Source organism: Ostrea edulis, chromosome 6 (assembly GCF_947568905.1).
Source record: "Ostrea edulis chromosome 6, xbOstEdul1.1, whole genome shotgun sequence".
NCBI lineage: Eukaryota > Metazoa > Mollusca > Bivalvia > Ostreida > Ostreidae > Ostrea > Ostrea edulis.
In genome coordinates this window covers 49,376,198-49,398,376 of record NC_079169.1, presented here as the reverse complement: position 1 = coordinate 49,398,376, position 22,179 = coordinate 49,376,198, and the positions used below count along the sequence as shown (strand labels likewise).

Below are 22,179 nucleotides of genomic sequence, written 5' to 3'. Positions count from 1 at the left end.
AACTTGACAGGTCACACCCGCCATCATCCCTCGGTATTAATCAGGAGATCATAGTAATTTCTATATTGATTTAACTTTACCGATACGTAGTTGAACGTTCCGTCTGTTCCATCCCCTATAAGGATTTGAGTGGGAGCATAAAGTGTCTGCCCAGTTTTGTCGTCCCCGGTCAGAATCAGGTCAGATTCAGCAGGTCCATATGGGAGCGGCTCTTTAAAACAAAGTCATGAATTTGAATATATCCTTAAGTTAAAATGGTATGTCTCTTCAATTTATATCAAAAGTACATTGTACAGGGAAAATGAAATTATCTATCTACTAGAATTGCTTCGGTTGCAATTTACTATGAAACAAATATAAATCTAATTTGTTATAAAATTGATTTACAAATATGAAAATAGTATGTCATTTACCAATCACACTAATAGTGGCATTAGTTGTGGCGTCAGTAGTGGTTGTAGCGGGAGCAGAAGAGGTACTAACATCAACTGTTGTAGTTGGGGCTAGTGTTGTTATAGCTTGTGTTGTGGTAACAGCTTGTGTGTTAGTAACAGTTTCTGTTGTAGTTGAGACTTCACTTGTGGTTGCAACTTCTGTTGTGGTTCCAGCATCTGTTGTGGTTGCAGCCTCTGTTGTGGTTGCAGCCTCTGTTCTGGTTGCAGCATCTGTTGCAGCTACAGTTGTAGTTGAAGATTCTGTTCTATTTGCAGCTCCTGTTGTGGTTGCAGCGTCTATTGTTATTGCAGCTTCGGATGTCGTTGCAGCTTCTGTTGTGGTTACAGCTTCTGTTGTGGTTGCAGCTTCTGCTGTGGTTACAGCTTCTGTCGTTGTTGCAGCTTCTGTTGTAGTTTCAGCTTCAGTTGTGGTAGCACCTTCTGTTGTGGTTGCGGCTACTGGTGTGGTTGCAGTTTCTGTTGTGGTTACAGTTTCTGTTGTGGTTGCAGTTTCAGTTGTGGTTGCAGCTTCTGTAGTACTTGCAGCTTCTGTTGTGGTTGAAGCTTCAGCTGTGGTTCCAGATTTAGTTGTGGTTGCAGCTTCTGTTGTGGTAGCAGCTTCTATTGTGGTTGCAGTTTCTGCTGTGGTTGTAGTTTCTGCTGTGGTTGCAGCTTCAGTTGTAGGTGCAGCTTCTGTTGTGGTAGCAGCTTCTGTTGTGGTTACAGCTTCCGTTGATGTTGCAGTTTCTGTTGTGGTAGCAGCTTCTAGTGTGGTTGCAGCTACTGTTGTGGTTGCAGTTTCTGTTGTGGTTGCAGTTTCTGCTGTGGTAGCAGCTTCTGTTGTGGTTGCAATTCCTGTTGTGGTTTCAGCTTCTGTTGTGGTTGCAGCTTCTGTTGTGGTTGCAGCTTCTGTTGTGGTTGCAGCTTCTGTTGTGGTTGCAGTTTCTGTTGTGGCTGCAGGTTCTGTCGTGGTTGCAGCTTCTGTCGTGGTTGCAGCTTCAGTTGTTGCAACTTCTGTTGTGGTTGCAGTTTCCGTTGTTGTTGCAGCTTCTGTCGTTGTTACTGCTTTTGTTGTGGTTGCAGCTTCTGTTGTCTCAAAAGCTTCTGTAGTGGTTGCAGCTTCTGTTGTGGTTGCAGTTTCTGTTGTGGCTGCAGGTTCTGTTGTGGTAGCAGCTCCTGTTGAGGTTGCAGTTTCTGTTGTGGTTGCAGCTTCTGTTGTGGTTGCAGCTACTGTTGTGGTTGCAGTTTCTGTTGTGGTTGCAGTTTCTGTTGTGGTTGCAGGTCCTGTTGTAGTTGCAGTTTCTGTCGTTGTTACTGCTTCTGTTGTGGTTGCGGCTTCAGTTGTAGTTTTAGCTGCTGTTGTGGTAGCAGCTTCTGTTGTGGTAGCAGATTCTGTTGTGGTTGCAGCTTCAGTTGAAGTTGCAGCTTTTGTTGTAGTAACAGCTTCTGTTGTAGTTGCAGTTTCCGTTGTTATTGCAGCTTCTGTCGTTGTTACAGCTTCTGTTGTGGTTCCGGCTTCAGTTCTAGTTTTAGCTTCAGGTGTGGGTGTGCTTTCTGTTGTGGTAGCAGCTTCTGTTGTAGTAGCAGCTTCTGTTGTGGTTACAGCTTCTGTTGTGGTTGTAGCTTCTGTTGTGGTAGCAGCTTCTGTTGTGGTTGCAGCTTTTGTTGTGGTAACAGCTTCTATTGTAGTTGCAGCTTCAGTTGTGGTAGCAGCTTTTGTTGTGGTTGCAGCTTCTGTTGTGGTTGCAGCTTCTGTTGTGGTAGCAGCTTCTGTTGAGGTTGCAGGTTCTGTTGTGGTTGCAGCTTCTGTTGTGGTAGCAGCTTCTGTCGTGGTTACAGCTTCAGTTGTGGTTGCAACTTTTGTTGTGATTGCAGCTTCCGTTGTTGTTGCAGCTTTTGTGGTAGTGACAGATTCTGTTGTGGTTGCAGCTTCAGTTGTTGTTGCAGCTTTTGTCGTTGTTACAGCTTCTGTTGTGGTTGCGGCTTCAGTTGTGGTAGCAGTTTCTGTTGTGGTTGCAGCTCCTGTTGCAGTTGCAGCATCTGTTATGGTAACAGCTTCTGCTGTGGTAGCAGCTTCTGTTGTGGTTTTAGCGTCTGTTGTGGTTGCAGCAACTGTTGTGGTAGCAGTTTCTGTTGTGGTTGCACCTTCCGTTGTAGTTACAGCTTCTGTTGTGGTAGCGGATTCTGTTGTGGTTCCAGCTTCTGTTGTGCTTGCAGCTTCTGTCGTGGTTGCAGCTTCTGTTGTGGTAGCAGCTTCTGTTGTGGTTGCAGCTTCTGTTGTAGTTTTAACGTCTGCTGTAGTTGCAGCATCTGTTGTGGTAGCAGCTTCTGTTGTGGTTGCAGCTTCTGTTCTGGTAGCAGTTTCTGTTGTGGTTGCAGCTTCTGTTGTAGTTGCAGCATCTGTTGTTGTAGCAGCTTCTGTTGTTGTAGCAGTTTCTGTTGTAGTTGAAGCTTCCGTTGTAGTTGCAGCTTCTGTTGTGGTTACAGCTTCTGTCGTTGTTGCAGTTTCGGTTGTGGTAGCAGCCTCTGTTGTAGTTGCAGCTTCTGTTGTGGTTGCAACTACTGTTGTGGTTGCAGCTTCTGTTGTGGTAGCAGCTTCTGTTGTGGTTGCAATTTCTGTTGTAGTTGCAGCTTCAGTTGTGGTAGCAGCTACTGTTGTGATTGCAGCCTCTGTTGTGGTTGCAGCTTCTGTTGTGGTTGCAGCTACTGTTGTGGTAGCAGTTTCTGTTGTGGTTGCAGCTTCCGTTGTAGTTACAGCTTCTGTTGTGGTAGCAGATTCTGTTGTGGTTGCAGCTTCTGTTGTGCTTGCAGCTTCTGTCGTGGTTGAAGCTTCTGTTGTGGTAGCAGCTTCTGTTGTGATTGCAGTTTCTGTTGTGGTTGCAGCTTCTGTTGTGGTTACAGCTTCTGTTGTGGTTGCAGCTTCTGTTGTTGTTGCAGTTTCTGTTGTGGTTGCAGCTTCAGTTGTGGTTGCAGTGTCTGTTGTGGTAGCAGCTTGTTTTGTGGTTGCAGCTTGTGTTGTGGTAGCAGCTTCTGTTGTAGTTGCAGATTCTGTTGTGGTTGCATCTACTGTTGTGGTTGCAGCATCTGTTGTGGTAGCAGCTTCTGTTGTGGTTGCATCTACTGTTGTGGTTGCAGCATCTGTTGTGGTAGCAGCTTCTGTTGTGGTAGCAGTTTCTGTTGTAGTTGAAGCTTCCGTTGTAGTTGCAGCTTCTGTTGTGGTTACAGCTTCTGTCGTTGTTGCAGTTTCGGTTGTGGTAGCAGCCTCTGTTGTGGTTGCAGCTTCTGTTGTGGTTGCAACTACTGTTGTTGTTGCAGCTTCTGTTGTGGTAGCAGCTTCTGTTGTGGTTGCAATTTCTGTTGTAGTTGCAGCTTCTGTTGTGGTTGCAGCTTCAGTTGTGGTAGCAGCTACTGTTGTGATTGCAGCCTCTGTTGTGGTTGCAGTTTCTGTTGTGGTTGCAGCTACTGTTGTGGTAGCAGTTTCTGTTATGGTTTCAGCTTCCGTTGTAGTAGCAGTTTCTGTTGTGGTTGCAGCTTCTGTTGTGGTTGCAGCTTCTGTTGTGGTTGCAGCTACTGTTGTGGTAGCAGTTTCTGTTGTGGTTGCAGCTTCAGTTGTAGTTACAGCTTCTGTTGTGGTAGCAGATTCTGTTGTGGTTGCAGTTTCTGTTGTGCTTGCAGCTTCTGTCGTGGTTGCAGCTTCTGTTGTGGTAGCAGCTTCTGTTGTGATTGCAATTTCTGTTGTGGTTGCAGCTTCTGTTGTGGTTACAGCTTCTGTTGTGGTTGCAGCTTCTGTCGTTGTTGCAGTTTCTGTTGTGGTTGCAGCTTCAGTTGTGGTTGCAGTGTCTGTTGTGGTAGCAGCTTGTGTTGTGGTTGCAGCTTGTGTTGTGGTAGCAGCTTCTGTTGTAATTGCAGCTTCTGTTGTGGTTGCATCTACTGTTGTGGTTGCAGCATCTGTTGTTGTAGCAGCTTCTGTTGTTGTAGCAGTTTCTGTTGTAGTTGAAGCTTCCGTTGTAGTTGCAGCTTCTGTTGTGGTTACAGCTTCTGTCGTTGTTGCAGTTTCTGTTGTGGTAGCAGCCTCTGTTGTGGTTGCAGCTTCTGTTGTGGTTGCAACTACTGTTGTGGTTGCAGCTTCTGTTGTGGTTGCAGTTTCTGTTGTGGTAGCAGCTTCTGTTGTGGTTGCAATTTCTGTTGTAGTTGCAGCTTCTGTTGTGGTTGCAGCTTCAGTTGTGGTAGCAGCTACTGTTGTGATTGCAGCCTCTGTTGTGGTTGCAGCTTCTGTTGTGGTTGCAGCTACTGTTGTGGTAGCAGTTTCTGTTGTGGTTGCAGCTTCTGTTGTAGTTACAGCTTCTGTTGTGGTAGCAGATTCTGTTGTGGTAGCAGCTTCTGTTGTGGTATCAGTTTCTGTTGTGGTAGCAGCTTCTGTTGTGGTTGCAGCTTCTGTTGTGGTTACAGCTTCTGTTGTGGTTGAAGCTTCTGTCGTTGTTGCAGTTTCTGTTGTGGTTACAGCTTCAGTTGTGGTTGCAGTGTCTGTTGTGGTAGCAGCTTGTGTTGTGGTTGCAGCTTCAGTTGTGGTAGCAGCTTCTGTTGTAGTTGCAGCTTCTGTTGTGGTTGCATCTACTGTTGTGGTAGCAGCTTCTGTTTTGGTTGCAGCTTCTGTTGTGGTTGCAGCTTCTGTTGTGGTTGCAGCTTCTGTTGTGGTTGCAGCTTCAGTTGTCGTCACAGCCTCTGTTGTGGTTGCGGTTTCTGTTGTGGTTGCAGCTTCAGTTTTGGTTGCCGCTTCAGTTGTGGTTACAGTTGCTGTTGCAGTTGCAGCTTCTGTTGTGGTTGCGGCTTCTGTTGTGGTTGCACCTTCTGTCGTAGTTGCAGCTTCTGTTGTGGTTTCAACTTCTGTTGTGGTTGCAGCTTCCGTTGTGGTTTCAGCTACTGTTGTGGTTGCAGCTTCTGTTGTGGTTGCAGCTTCAGTTGTCGTCACAGCCTCTGTTGTGGTTGCGGTTTCTGTTGTGGTTGCAGCTTTAGTTGTGGTTGCCGCTTCAGTTGTGGTTACAGTTGCTGTTGCAGTTGCAGCTTCTGTTGTGGTTGTGGCTTCTGTTGTGGTTGCACCTTCTGTCGTAGTTGCAGCTTCTGTTGTGGTTTCAACTTCTGTTGTGGTTGCAGCTTCCGTTGTGGTTTCAGCTACTGTTGTGGTTGCAGCTTCTGTTGTAGTTGCAGCTTCAGTTGTAGTTTCAGCTTCTGTTGTAGTTCCGGCTTCCATTGTTGTTGCAACTTCTGTTGTGGATGCAGCTTCCGTTGTGGAAGTAACAGATTCTGTTGTTGTAGCAGCCTCTGTTGGCTTCATTCCTTGCGGTATGAACAAAAGGCATACCGACAGGAGTAGATATGATCTCATTTTCTGAAAACAATTTACAGTAATTGAATGTGCCGCTGAATCATAATAGAAGTTTTTTATATCCGTCCTTGTATAACATTCTGAAATAAGTATCTACTTTTCTGTTGCATGTAACAATAGATAGATATTTCCTAGCATATTTGTCCAATTCTTCATTGGAATATTGTATTTCTCACCATGTTATCATAGAATTTAAAATTCAAAAATTGTTAATTCAATTTGTAATACTTCATTTAAGCATGAATGCTATTTCTTTTATTTTTGAAATCGCCACTTCTATAAAAGCAGCTGGCTATCTTGACAAATTAAACACTGTGCGTTGATGATAATGCCAATGGAAAACTACTTTGTCAATTCAATTCAATGTTTATTTTACATTCATATATATTTTGACAACGAATGAACATTTGTTTTATATTTTGAATTTAGCGCCTTTTATAAATGTAAGACCTTGTTTTGATTCGATTCCAATGGGGGACATAGTGCAATACAATGTTATGAAGAAAATTATACGTTCGAGCTAAATGTGTTTGAGTCATATACTGTTTGATGGGTGTTATTTCAAAACAATACTATTCTATTACATACAAACTTAACATTAATATAAAAAATTGTTTGACAATTAACAGAGCCAATCTGATTAAAACCAAATCCTGAGATCCGCTCACTTAGATCGCTACACTATTGTAGCGATTGTGAGCGTATTCTAGGATCTGATTTTAATCAGATTAGTAATAAAGGAAAACAGTTGACGTCATTATCTGGTCGGATTCTGGACGATATCGCCATGTTTACAACAAATGTATCCAAAGTTCAGCAAAACTCGAAGATACAGTTCAACGAATGTACCCCAAGTTCAGCGAAACTCGAAGATACAGTGAGAGAAATTGGATGTAGTGAACAATACCACATGAAGATTAATGCTCTGAGAATTTAGAAAGATTGTGATTTCATAGAATCCCTGGAATAGAGACTCGGGAGAAACAAGTGACTGTCAGTTACAACCCAGGTCCAAGTGTTTGATTTATTGATTATTAAACTTGCATCATGATTTAGAGACATTTGTGTAGCAGAATTGTATGGGGTCATGACTTCAGTATGATGCTTGAACAAATTTCAATTGCAGCAATTCTGATCATGACATATTACGAATCTCCTGAAAATGTATTTATACGCCGTGCTGCGTCTTGCTAGAATCCATAAAAAATGCAATACTTTCATTCTGATAATGTTTCTATAGGGAGAAATATACTAAATGTAAATACATGTATAGTGACTTGTTTAAAAGATATAGATATTACAGTGAGTACTCGATGAATGAATTTTAGATTATTCTACGAGTGTAACACAATATATACATTTCATTAATATGCTGTTAATTGGACGCACCATGCAGAGGGGCAGAGACCCACAAAGGGACGCTGGAACGATAATAAAGGACAGAGACTCACAAAGGGACGCTTGAACGATAATAAAGGACAGAGAATCACAAAGGGACGAGGCTGGACTCCTTTATGAAGAAATTGCAAGACGCATGTGAGATAAAAGAGATATGCAACAAATATTCTTAGTTTGGATTGGTCTATTGCAGAAAGGAAGCGTTATTTATGGTTATAAAATTTGTCTGAAGAAAATCGTTGTTATTATCCAGGATTCGCAACAGAAAATTTGAAGATAGATAGAACACTTCGGTACGTCTTCCTTGAGAATTTTGTGATATATGTTACATAGATAACGAGTTTTGTTGAATATTGTATATATTTTTCCTTTCTTGTTCAAATGGTCAAAGCATCTGAACACTGAGGAAGGAATCGCGGTGTGTGTTATCTCTGGGGTGGCACATTTCTGTTTTATAATATCTGGCTCATTCCTTAAGGCTTATAGGGGTCCCTGTTTATCTTCACTACTTCTGATGACAGCCTTCAGTTTCATTGGTTTGATATACACGTATTGTTGTATTATCATTGTTGATCTTTAATTTGAAAAGCACCAAACGATTTTGGATAAAGGTCCCCAACAAGTATGAACACGGAGGCCAAGGAATTCTAGAGTTATAAAGGATTGCCTGTCAATAAGGGACAGCTCATTCCAGATCTGTCCTTCGTATATGTAAATATACAGGTGTGATTCGCGCAGAAGACGATTCTACGTGGATTTTCCCACCGAAGGAACCGAGGAAGTGCAAACAAAGCCGGTGTAGTACTTGTGCATGTTACATGCATACACTGTACGCACCTTATACTTTAGTAATCAGATAATCAATGGCGGATTTAGATCCCCCCTTTCCACCTTGTGACAAAAACTAGTAAACCAACACCACAAAGGATCAAATGAATTATTTGTTGTTATTTATTTATTTAATAATCTATAAAGCATTTTTAGTATACCCATAAAAGTATCTTTAAAAGTCTCAGAACCCTGGAGTCTCCACCCCCCCCCCCCCCACCACCACCACCACACCTCTATTAACCCCCGCCCTCTTTAACAATTCCTAAATCCGCCACTGATAATGACCAATATATTGTATTATCGTCTTTACATATTAATTGCATCTGGTGGTGTGGTGTGAGACAAATTACAGTGCCCTCGTGGTATGAATAATCTTCACTCCTTCTCTAAAACCTCATTGAATAAGAGCAACGCCACCCCTTTTAACTGGAAACTTTGATTCACTACCTCTCTAAAATCTCATTAAATAATAGTAACGCCACCCTGTTTGATTGGAAGCTTTGATCCCCTCCTTCTCTAGCATCTCATTGAATAATAGTAACGACGTCCTGTTTGAACTGAAGGCTTTCATCGATTTGTTTCACCTTCATATTCACGTGGTCCTTCCCATGAAACTTTAAATTCCATGCATTGAGGAAAGATTAGTCTTTTCACACAGCTTTATAGGTCAATTAAAAACATAAGAAAAAACACAGGCGGGGTACATATGTACATTCCTCTGAAGATCAGTGTATCATAAGCGTTATCGCGACCAAATCATAAAACTTTCCATTGATACATATACTTGGAGAGTTTGCTTGTGGCTTAGAAATAAAAGAGTCAGGGTAAAGTAAAGAGGAAAGAGACAGATACTGTAGGACGAAGGGGTTGATATAACACACACACACACACACCCCGGGGGGGCGGGGGGGGGGGGCGGGGGGGGGGCGGCATATGACCGATGTTAAATCCTTTCATGTAAACACTTGTAAAATTTACTTTATTGTTATAATTGTTTAAGAGAAAGCTATTCATTCGTCATTTATAGATAGATTAGGGAGTCCAATGCCTATATGTTGCTTGTATGGCTATCTTGACCACGAACAATTATATATGTCTTGTAACTCTCAATGAGATGTATTTTAAATGTCTGTGAAAAACGTGACGATTTTCAATACGTAGACTTTTTTCAGGTCTTTGTTACATAGGTTTAGTGCTATTATGTTTCTTCTTTTTTATTACATTTATATCTATGTAAATATTATATCGTCCTGAAGGAAGGAGAAGTCGTCCCGAATAAATGACAATTCAATACTGTTCGTGTCGTTGATCAATTTAGTACTTTATAAATCTTTCGTTCTTGGAAGTCCAATGTTCTATATAAATACATATTTCAGATTTATAAAATGATACACCAGCACAATAAATTATCAACTCTTTCACGACATGTCTTCTTTCAGGGGCGTATCCAGGACATATTTGGTGCTTAGCGTAGTTAGTCTTCAAATTAAAGAACTCAAACCTAGTGATATTTAGAACCAGAATGATATGCGTTTTATGGGGTTTTGCTGCATGATAAAGACGCTATAGTATAATACTTGTAGTATGAGATAATGACAATATCCTATGTCTATACATATGTTTGTAACCCAAACCCTGTATTTGTTCTTGGTTCTAAATATTGTCTAGATGACGACTATGATAAAAACAGTTCATCGGACCCTATATTATACAAAATAAATATTGGTTTTATATATATATATATATATATATATATAGTTCTGTAATTGGTATCGCATGGTTCTTGGCGATTTAAAACGTTGGAACAATAATTACTGCTTTTATTATGTACATCATATACTTTAACATCGTTCTCTCCGTTTAACGGAGAGAAAACCCGTGGGTTCCGACGATGATACTTTAAATAAATTACTTTAAATACCTTATAAATGTTTGGACCCATTCAGATTTTTACTAGTGCTGGCTATATAGATTGAAGTTTTTTTTTTACACACTCACCCCGCCCCCATCGCCAGAAAAAAGTCCTGACCGAAAATAAATTCTATAAAGTTACTATATTTGTCTCAGGAATTTTTCTCCTTTTTTATATCAATTTAATTCTTTTTTTTTTATTTTCTTGAGGTAGGGAACTTTTCGCGTATTTTATTTCCGATTCTAGTTGACTCGAACCTTAGAAGATAACTTACTATATATACATGTATTTGGCAAGCTATGCTCAATTACGGTATCTGATGTTTATTTAAGGTCATAGACAAAAAGGTTCAGACTTGAGGATTTTCTTTTATTATAGCTGTTTGATCCCCCCGCAGACTGGCGTGGGCCCTCGGGCTAGTTTTCTGTTACAAATGAATAGCGTTTAATTAGTAAACAATAAACTACCCGTTCGTTAAAAGTGTTTGTCCGGGAGAGTAACTCTACATGGCATTCCTGTTGTGATAGCAATGGTGACTTCATACGAAAATCGCCCCTACAATCACATGTTACGTAATTAATACCGTTTATCAAAGCTTACTTAAATTTGAAATTCAGCGGACTTGCCAATGTCCATTTAACCAACAGGAGAAGAGTCTGTTCAATCCTGGATTATATATCTGCTAATCCCTTTGTTGGTGATGTAATCTTAAAACAAGATATTTGCTTCGTTGTGGTTAACGATCTGTGTACATTAAATTTTACATTGTGCATTCCTTATATCTTTTTTTTTTCCTTCTTACTAATTGCCTCTATATACATAATCAAACAATAAATATGTTTTTACTTCAAGTACCACTAATTGTTACAGTGGTCTGAGCGACTAATAAACTTAAGATTAAGATTGTTAAACTGTTTAAAATTATGGAAAACTTGATAAAAAGAGGGGTCATTTTCCCCTAAAAATAAAAAATAACGCAGACATTTCAACAGCTGTTCGGAGAAGAGGACTGCATTAAAAATCGTTTGTTAGATCGTTTGTTTTTTCTTTGCAGAGTCTTCACACTTCTTAACATACCTAACCAAATCAAATACGGGAACATCCATTTATTGAGTGAGAGAGCGAGGCTTTTATGCTATTTATCGAATGTATCCAGCATTATTCTGCTCTGTTGTGGTCATATCGCACGACTTCATGGGGTATCGGATGCATAAATGTGTATACGAACAAGAATTGATTGTTGAAAATCTTTCCTTAAAGATGAAGATCGAACAATGCAATTGAACGCGAGTACATTATATTTTCTATATATACATCTCTCCCCCACCTCGGGTGTAAAATTAAATACGATAAAAGATTGATGCATAAAATAAAAATAAAAACACTTACCTCTGATTATATTAGAAAAAATCCCATTCAAAACTTGAAAACACAAAAATTATTTCGTCATGAACCAAATTTTCTGCAGTTCCGTTAATCCGAAAAAGAATGTATCAATATTCCCTTCTGACCGTTCGTGCTCCCTCAGGACGATGTAATTGAAATATAAACTGACATGCCCTTTTGATTAATTCTAAGAAGTCCAGGGGTTCTTAAAAAAGTGTCGTAAGAGGACAGCGGGGCCCCCGAAGGGTTCTCTCACTCTATACAGTAGGCGCTGGCTACCTGTTTCCACGACTGGTAAATATTATCTACAGTGAATTATTCATGATTGGAAGGACTACAGTCCATGTGATGAAAGAAACATCCATTACCTGATTTGCATGTGGACAGAGACGACAAATTTGGATTTTATCGACCTAATCCGACTACAGAGTTGTCGTTCGTGTATAATATCGGTATACACAAACACTCATAAACTCAGATTGTTCATTATACTGAGAAGTATAGAATTAAAGTAAGAAAAATAACAAATGTACAGTTTTATACAACAGACTAATTAACGCCGTGACTCATTATACGGAAGACACTCCCTTAAAAAACATAGACCAGGTTTATGGAATGAGTAACTTCGAAAAATAATGGCTGACAGGCGGTTGAAAACATGTATACATGTACGAAGCGAGCGCTTGAACATCAGATGTTCATCTTTTGATTTTATATTTGCAATTCTTCGATCGTCACGTCTTATATACGCCCTGCCCCCTCTTCAGTGAGTCCATGTATCATTTATTTTTTTATTTCTGTTTACTTTGTATGATGCCTCCTCGTGTGTTTTATATTCCAATGTCAAGTCGTCGATTATTCTGTTGACGTTTTAAAAAGTGGTAAAAAACCAACCAAAGTTCAACAGGAACATTTACCTGATGTTAGCTGTGTGCTTGGCTTGGCCACAGTACAGGTATATTTCACCACCGTTAGGTGAGTTAGAACTCAGCTCCCTGTCTGCGTCATTTCTTTCCCCTTTGCAAAACACTCCATTCACGGTTCCTGGGATATGAAAAAAAAATCATTTTTGAAAATACATGTGCGAAAAGGTGCAGTTCATACCATTTTGTATTTTCAAAAATGAAGTGGAAATTTAGATATTACGTACTAATATTTTTTGTACATACGTACATGTAGTTGAATCTGATGGGGATCGGGGTCAAACGGTGAACTGTAACCTCAAACGATTTAAATTATGAATTATTTCCTAAAATAATGAGAACGAATCCACCATATTCCAGCTATATATTTATTAGGTTAAAATAAAGCAAAAACACCTACAAAAAGCGGTTTAATTCTAACGTACTCTGCCGAGTGGGACCAGTACATCCATGAGGAAATACCTATCCGTACAATTTGCAGATAGTACTAGAAATATAAACATATTATACATGTAGACGATCTATAATAACGTGTATTGTGAAATATCACACATTCTGTGATATCACACATTCTTTTTCTTTTTCCTTTTTTCCTTCTTAAAGCATGTGAATATTGCCTCATTTTGGAAATACCGTCCTTATCTCGGAGACATTGTCGTAATAAAATAAAAACTACCATACTCCCTAGTTGAAAAGAAGAAAAATACCCCTCTTGGTGCCTCTTACTATGACAGGATTACCGGGGTAGAGTTTTTCATTCATAAGCTTATACAGGGATAGTACATTTTTGATCGTGTCAAAGGTTTACCTGTGTGTTCAATAGTTTAAATATTGAACAGTATTCAGTTCATCGGCGTGTTGCTACTGAACACAGCATGCCTGAGTACTAGTTCCTTCCTCGACTACATTTCAATACCTTTAATCATAACGGCTTCATTTTTATTATACCCATTTCTCGAAACTTTTCAATTCGACCAGTTGATTACCTTAAGATTGGTTTCCGATCAGCCGTCGATTCAAGTCACAAGAATAGTATTCGATATGTATTTTTTCCTTTAATGGCCTGATTCAAGGATAATATAATAGCGGGGTGTTTTTTTGTTTTTTTTTCCTTTAATCTTTTTCACTTTCGGGTCAAAACTGGGCTTACAAAAAAGAACACACGGGGACAGAAAAAGGAGCTGAGATATGGCTGAAGAAAATATGAAGTGAAAATTATAGGTGAATTATAGCTTGGTGTGGTTGTGTTGGTGGACCTCTATCGTCAAGAAAATATTTAAATTAATGTATTGATAAAATCACATAAACTTTACATCCTCCACTATATCAATGCCTAAACTGTGGTTCGTTTTATTCCTAAACATCACGGGTTTTTTTTTATGTTTTAAAGCTGTGCGTGTATTATAAAAAATCTAAAATAAGATATATACTATTTTTTTCGTAGATGAAATCCCCATGAATATGAATTATGACTTCTGTAAAATCCAACCATACTTAAGAAAACTAATTCACTTATTTCTCTGACAACATATATTTACATATTGTAGTAATTCTGAATCCTTTGCCACTTGCCTGTATTGTACACATTGTTCCTATGAGCCACAGGGCTCCTTTGGTCAATAAACAATAAACTCACAACAACTTTAAAAAACATCACTCCCTCGCACTGTTTAAATATTGAAACTGAAAGATACCAGGGTGAGATCAGGCAGTATAGATTATGTGATGTTTGTGACACTCAACAAATTGAGGATGGATTTCATTTTATCTTTCAATGTCCTAAATTTTTCTATCTAAGGGAAAAATATCTTCAAGCATGCTATTATAAATCGCCAAGTTGATATAAATTACTTCAGTTGTTGGGTTTACAACACACACCTACCCTGGCTGCTCTAGGAAAATATATTCATTACGCTCTTGCATCACGTATTGTCGCCTTAATATATATGTATGTGCATGATGCCTTTTGTATTATTGTTCAATATTATTATCTAATACTACTTTTCAATTATGCATTGAACTATGCATAATATCATAAATATACATATCTACAAGAAACTGAACGTGTAGAACTGTGGCACACTTGATCAGGGGTTTCACCCATTTTGTCTTATATTCTTAAGTGATAGCTATCTTATTGTTACAATTAAATGCTGGTGGACCGTTTCTGCCCAAAGCTGTATTAATTGAATAAACGATATATAATTTATTTCTATTTTCGTGGAAATCACTTTGCAATTTAATAATTGACAAAGGTCCGAATAAATCCGATAATTACTGCGCGTGCGATTTGGCGTGGGGATGTTGTGAACACAACTCCGGATAACAATGGGGTAAAAATCAAAATGACTTAAACATACAATAGGTATAATTAGCTCCACAGTCACGATGGGGAGATCGATTCATTCACTCAGAGATAAGTACAGGTGACATGTCTGACCCCGCCGGCCAGGTATATCGAGAGTGAGAAGAAAAACAAAACAATTGGCATACCACAATAGTATCTGTTAGCGCCTCTCGTTTTCTATAACAATGCTATGATATAAATCTCCTATTTTCTCCCGATGGAGAAGCAGTCAATGGAGTCTCCACACACAAGATTTAACGCTCAACAACCCATCTTTATCAAAGAGATACAAGATAGTGGTTGCCTAAAGCATTATATCTCTTCAAAAAAGAAGAAGAAAAAAACAACAACAAAAAAACCGCCAATTCAATGAAGCACCCTGTTGCTGTTAACAGTTTGTGATAATGAGAGGTGGACCCTGGGTGTGTAATCCCTTACCGATTTTAATCCTCTGTTGTAAGGTTTCCATCGAGGTTTTGTAATATTGTGGGTACATACAACTATCACCACCCCACCCCCTCCCAAACAAGAAAGACGAAAGAATAGCAATTGCAAAATTGAAGAAGAAGAAGAAGGAAAAACAGACGGTGCAACAGACGCCATAGCACTGTAGCAATCACCATGCTTCTGCACTTCCTGCAGCAACAAATAAGAACTGCCAATGCATACCTTTACCTATATCACTGCACTGTTATCTACACGTAATGAGAAACCACTGCAATGTTACAATTGCATGTAATGATAAACCTCCGCAATGTTACAAATACAAATAAACCAATATGATACTACACGTAATTTGATGCATGTCACCAAGGTGTGCGCAGATAATGGCCGGGTTGTATTTCAGTTTTTGAAGACAGTTGGTGTTGACCTCGTGTGTACAAGAAGAGTAAATGACAAGAAGTATTTGTTTTACCGATTTAGACTGTTTTCACAGGGGGGAAAAAATGCTAGTGGAGCCCTTCACGGAGTGTTGGGTGAGAGTTAGTCCAAAATTTACAAGCACCTGCTATCTAAGTTCAAAGTTTTTTTTTTAAAGTAAACACCCTTTTCCTGCGCCTATCGATATTACAATGGTGTGTGTCGTATTGCTCTCTGTTGCTGGTGTATTATGTAATTACGCATTGTACAGCCCTATAATGACTGCACGATTCGCCATTCGATACTATTGCACTGCTCTTCAGTAAATTTCATTTTTGAAATTCATGAGGGCATGAACTGTGACGTTTTATTGTTGGGAATATGATAGTGAAATTATTGATATCGTAGACAATTTTAACTACAGTGTACCTTGGTGTTTCTCTGAATTCTAATGGTAAATTTAATAAAACACAGCATCACAATGTAAAAAAAAAAAAGCCGAAGTTGTTTACTAAGTAAAACGAATATGTTGCAATTTTAAATGTTCGTACAAATTTCTCATTGTTCGACACATACATTAGTAGTATAACAAATTATGATTGTAAAGTCTGGGGTTTAAACCCAACAAATGAACTGGAGAATATTCATTTAGATTTTTGCTAAAAAGTTTTATAAGTTAAGAAAAGTACTGTTTCCATGATGGTATACTCGGAATTAGGACGCACTCCTCTTATAGAAGATGAATTTCATTTTTGTTAGTCTGTCCATTTTATGATAATCTCAGAAAAATGTATATTAAGAAATATTATTACAAAATACCTTCTACTTACAAACTAGTTCAGTTATTATAAACAGAAAATGTCACAGAATTATGTAAATTAGGAAAATATTTATATAAATGTTCAAATATAAGAACAAAGATGCATTCAAGATGCTGAGCTTATCCACATTTATTACTGTATTACTTTTAAAATTCATTATGTTAAAAACTACATGTATATATTTACTACATGTATTTCACAGACATCACCTGAACTGTATGGTTCTTGGTAATAAACAATACAATACGGCGGTATGCTGTACGTTTGCGCGTTTGCGCTTCGACAAATTAATGATGTCGGTGTGAAGTTTTGCAGTTGGTATTTTTCAAAAATGAAATTCATTTTTTATATTCATATTTGGCTTTCATTTCTGTCAGAATTTCTAGTCATTAAAATAGACGCACTATATTTATCAAGATTCATACGACGTGTGTTGTTCACAACTTCCTTACATTCATGAGGAAAGGGTTATCATTACAACTAATAAATATTAATCAAAGGCAAAACATTAGAAATGCAAATTTGCTTAGGTTTGGTTCATAATGTAGTTCAGTTGAATACACAGAGTTACACCAGGTTCATTCTCTTCATGTAACCTGCATTTTTTTTTCTGATCAGGATTTACCTTGGCATTCATTACCACCACCCTCTCTTTCTTTCTCTCCGACTCCTCTCTATATTACTTCTTTTTCTAGTATCATGTAGTACTCTCCCCTTTTATTGTTATTCTTACACGTCTAGCTGAATTGTTTTCAAATCTTTACCAATATACATGTACGCGTCTTATATTCTTGATTAGCAAAATATGCATCAAAATGATGGTAGGAAATAAACATTGTAAAGAATGTATTATTTGGTCTTCGATGTATATTAGAGTGTATATAATATATTTTATGCTATTTGTTCTTCCCGGTATTAAATTGCAATCAGGCCGGTCAATTTTTCCGTGTTTTATTTAAATAATATCTTATTCCGGGCGTGGTCACCTGTAAACTTCTTACTGACACCAACAATGACGACGGAAAACCGGTAAGAGGCTTCCAGGTCTAATAAGCTGTTTGTAATTGTATTTGGTTTACCTTCCTATAATCCCTATCTAAGCAAACGAACATAACTGGAGCGGAAAGAACTGAATACCGAGACACAATACGTTTAATCTGTATGCATGTACGGTATTTAAACCAGTCGCTCGCTTTCTGCTAGACTCAACTCCGGTGTTGCCTCCAAGAAAGTTTAAAAATCCTTTGGTGTGAATTGGCCGTTCAACAGTTCTTTATATACCCTTTTAAAAATAGACGATCTGCTGGGGGGATCCCTGTCACGTGACTTATACCCTTCTCATGAAGTTTCTTTTAGAAGATTTAAAATCCTTCTCGTTAAGACGAATTCTTATTATATCATAAACCCTCTTGTGAAAGCCGTTCATTTTCCAGTTGACAAAAGAACGTGGAAGCTTAAATCCGTTTAGTCGAGCCTTGCGCATTCATTACACCCGCCCTAAATTCTTTCGTATGAAAAGTTCGCCAGCTCGCTTGAATATTGAATATCTTTTTCTACCAAGTCATGATGCTACATCATGAAACATTCAAAGGGTCGCCCTGTCTATCACGACCGTGTCATAAGACGCATTAAGATCTACGTTAGGCGATACCACGATTGTAGAAAATCATAGTATACATTTTACTATAGAAATGAAATCTAATATCCTAATCCAGCTACGCCTATCATTTGACATCAGAGAGCCGACAGAAGGAAAGATAAAGTCAATTGTGTACTAGGTGTGTTGGACATAAATCATAACCCAAGGTGAAAAAAAAAAAATCATGTTTAGTATGAATATTAGCTGAAATTCACTCCAATGAATTCAACCCAGAAAGGTGGGGCTTTCTTATAACACGATCAAAACCCGATATTACCGGACAGGTGTTTTCTGACAGGCCAGTTAACACAGCGACACACATAGCATAATCAATTGAAAACATCTTCTGAAGTTTTTCGTGATTTGCATGCATGCCCAGATAGTATGACTACGTTGGGCCAACATTGGTAAATGGTTGTATGGTGGGCGTGGGGTAGACAACGTTGGGCCAACATTGGGCCAATGTTACCATGCCAATCGTCTCAACCATGTTGGGATTTCTATGTTGGCCCAACGCTGGTCCAACTTAAACTAACTTTATTTTCCGAGAATGTTGGGATTCTGAAGTTGGTCCAATGTTGAAATGCATCTTTAACAAAGATGTTTAATTAAGTTTGTAATAGTACGTTGACCCAGCGTTGGCCCGGTGTTGGCATGAATTCTTTTATATATTAAGTGTTTCAAGTTGGGGTGATTACATTAGCCCAATGTTGGCCCAATAACTGTACTGCGAACTAAATGCAAGATGGGGAGCATTACGTTGGGCCAACGTTGGTTCCACGTTTGTAAACTTTTTATCTTGATGTTGTGATTACATAACGTTAAAGAATGCTGCATTGAAGAGGCAGATTCTGATATAGTTAGAAGACATTCTTTGTTCATGCATGCAATTGGATGACTACATCCATTTATATTTGTTTTTAAGAACTTAAGAATGTGACCAACACATTGAATAGTTGTTGTTTTTTTCTATTCGTTGAAGCGGGTGCATGATTATTTATTTAGATTTGAAATCCTAAGCTCAAAATTCTAACCCAATCTATGAATGAATGACTTAAATTGTTTCATGAGTGTTGCATTAGAAAACTGAATAAAAATTTTCTTATAACAATATAAGTTCCCTGGGACAGGATGTGAATAAATATATAAATCAAGACACTCCAACCAGTTTTATAATTACATTGAAACGAAGCTCAGGCGAGTTGTTAAAACTGGGGAGTCGCAGCGATTAAAACACCAAACTGTGGGATGAGCCGTCAAATTCAATTACACACAGGTGGTTGATAAACTCAATATGCAGAGCAAGTGAGAAGTGGGAGTTTAATTTTTTGGATTAATCAACTTTTACATGCAGCTGCTTCTTTAAAAAGATGTAAGTATGAATATATCTATAATCATCTTTAATATATTTCAAATTTACTGTGTAAATTGTTCCCATTCTTATCATGTTTATGCTCAAAGGCACTTGAAGTTAATGTAGACATTCAGTACCTCGTGCTAGGCGCCTGCATTTGGTTGTTGCTCAGCTGGGTTCACTTCAATACTGTACAATACATTGTTTTGTACATTTGTAATAAATACTACACTATACATTTATTATTTTGTACATATATCTAAAGGTCGTTTCAGTTAACTAATATAAATATATGTTTGTGATTTAAAGCTTGGAAAACTTGTATGCATTGGAGGCGACAGTGTTCAAACGTGTTCAGGGATACTGTCCTTTTTGATGGCGACAACCTTAGCATTGCAATTAAATTGGAGTGGGAAAGGAACAAAAAGAGGACTGTCAAATTTAGAATTAAGAGACATAATAAGTAAGTAGTAGAGCATTGAACATTTTTCTCTCAACTTGTCTCCATCTAATGTTTATTGTATACATGATCATGTTTTTTGATAGAGATACTAAGGTTTATAGACCAATATGCACCTGTAATATACATGTACGTTATTGTCTTTAAAAGACTTAATTATATGATCTATATGTTGGATTCTCTACCAGTATTTGATTTGTTTTCAATACCAAATTATTTGTATTTTCAATCAGAGGCTGTCAGGATAAAAAAAATCTGAAAGAGCGGCAAAAGTAACAAAAGGACAGTGAGGAAGTGAGCCAGGATTAAAAACTTCATTTTCCAGAAATGTCTACCATCATCTATTTCAAACCTATTTTGTAACTTTTGACAATTTAATTCATATAAAAAATCATTTTACAGAGAATCATTTGTAATGTTTTCTTTCTAAATTTATGCATTATGAATGCAGGTCAAAATGTGTATTGTACTTTTTCAAACAATCATGGGAAAAGGTCAATATAAGTATAATTTACAAATGTATTTTCAACAGGTATTCATTCAATTTGTTTTCATAGATGTAAGTTACTAGTATAGTCAACAATTGACCAACAAAAAAGAAGCTTTAGATCAATAACCGTCAATATCCGACCTATCCTTTCAACCACTGAAGGGCCAACATTGGGCCAACCTATAACCAACCAGTCTATTCGTCGGCTGTTAGTTGGCTTACAATATTATCTACGTTGGCCCAACAGTAATGCCATCATTTCAACAAACGGCCAACCAAAACAACCAACTACCAATGTTGGCTGTAAGTTGACTTACAATTATATCTACATTGGCCCAACAGTATGCCAACACGTTGGACCAACGTTGGGCCGATGAGCAAAATGACCGTGGGCCAACATAGGACTACCAACAGTGGCCCAACGTTGTAAAAAAAAAAAATTGGGCCAACGTTGGCCCGACGTTGTCTTGCTATCAGGGGTTTTGCTATAATCTTTACAGGTGATGAAATACAATGCATTAAGAGTGCTTTTTGGTCTTTTCAATTGGGTGTTTTTTTTTCACACCAAGGGGTGGGGTGGGTGGGGCCTCAAAAACAAGTACAACAAAGGTAATGCAAACTCTGCCCACCCCCCTCCCAATTAGATGTCTCACGGAAGAAAAAGCACAACGGTAACAAGAAAGGCAATTAATGTAAGAGTGGTGTGGTTAAAAATAATCAAATCAATTAGAAATAATCATTAATAGCATATGGGAATAAATACAATATAATTAATTACTCCAATACGGAAACAAAAATAAATAGGATAAGTTTGTTTTCCTAATCAAAAAGATATAACTGAATCTATTGAGCACTGAGGCGAAATTCGTTTTTAGGATAGCCATTCTTTATGTACGGACGAAAAAAGAAAGACAACTCGAGCGATAAATGATAATAATCAAAGTACTAAAAGTACTGATGGGAGTTGATTTTTTATGTAGATTTGCACCAGATGCTTCTGGGATTGAGAATTATTCAAAAGAAAAAATACAGAAGTACACTAAAAAAACAAAACTTGTGTATAAACGTATGTTGTTTCTGTATAACAATCAATGCACAATTATCCATGTCTATATACGTATGAAAAGTGAAGATAACGAATAGTGATGCATCTCATAACTCCTATATCTTTAGAATTGTTTATGATCTCGACGTACATAACTTCGTAAGTATCAATAAATGACAGTAAAATAGCTACAATATTTTCAATCTACAAAAATAGCCACGTAGTCTTAATTTTGCACATATGAAAAGGTGAAAATGACGAACAGTGATCAATTTCATAACTACTAAAAGTCATGTACATATCATAGGTTGGATCAGGCGTCTAGGAGGAGTAAGCATCCCTTGTCGACCGGTCACACCCGCCATGAGCCTTATATCTTGATCAATTAAACGCACAGGTACTTGTGTACAGGACTTCAGTCCCATTTCCCTCGTATGTTTTAATGGTATTTCATGTGTATTTTTGATAAATTATCAAACTTCAGTATAATTTTTATTTATATTATCGATAATAATAGATGAATAGGATATGAAGAAAATCTGCAATTCGCTGAGAAATCATATCGAAAGAGCAACTATCAACTGAAAAGAATGGCAATTCTAAATCTACTGATGATTCTTGAATTGAATGCATCGCAATTTGGTAGGCAAATTCTTATCGCCGTTCAACTGCACTGTATTAACCTCACAACCTACAACGAACGGAAAGTGTGATGTTGATATTTTTCTGTCGCAGTCCACTATTTTTAGAACAAAAAAAATCGAGACGAGGTTTCTGAATACCATTAGCTGGACGAAAAGGTAACAAAATACCGATGATATTAAAAAGACGCTAGTTTCTTGTGTACAAGTGGACGGGTAAGTTTGGGACTATAGCATGGAAAATAGGGTGAATT

At 37.9% G+C, this 22,179-nt stretch overlaps 1 protein-coding gene and 1 long non-coding RNA gene across 2 annotated transcripts in view; one reads left to right on the top strand and one right to left on the bottom strand.

Moving 5' to 3' along the window:
- LOC125646910 (mucin-4-like) overlaps positions 1 to 12,063 on the bottom strand; it is a 36,228-nt gene extending 24,165 nt beyond the window's left edge. Inside the window, exons 1-3 of the mRNA XM_048873511.2 lie at positions 11,348 to 12,063; positions 414 to 5,820; positions 81 to 211 (exon numbers count right to left, since the gene is read on the bottom strand). Coding sequence (XP_048729468.2) covers positions 81 to 211; positions 414 to 5,817 — 5,535 coding nt within the window. The 5' untranslated portion in view covers positions 5,818 to 5,820; positions 11,348 to 12,063. The remainder of the gene's footprint in view (positions 1 to 80; positions 212 to 413; positions 5,821 to 11,347) is intronic.
- A 6,251-nt stretch (positions 12,064 to 18,314) lies between these two features.
- LOC130046826 (uncharacterized) lies at positions 18,315 to 20,155 on the top strand. The gene is made up of 3 exons (XR_008795836.1): positions 18,315 to 19,307; positions 19,599 to 19,752; positions 19,983 to 20,155. It is a non-coding gene; the product is annotated as an uncharacterized LOC130046826 (long non-coding RNA).
- The last annotated feature ends 2,024 nt before the right edge of the window (positions 20,156 to 22,179 follow it).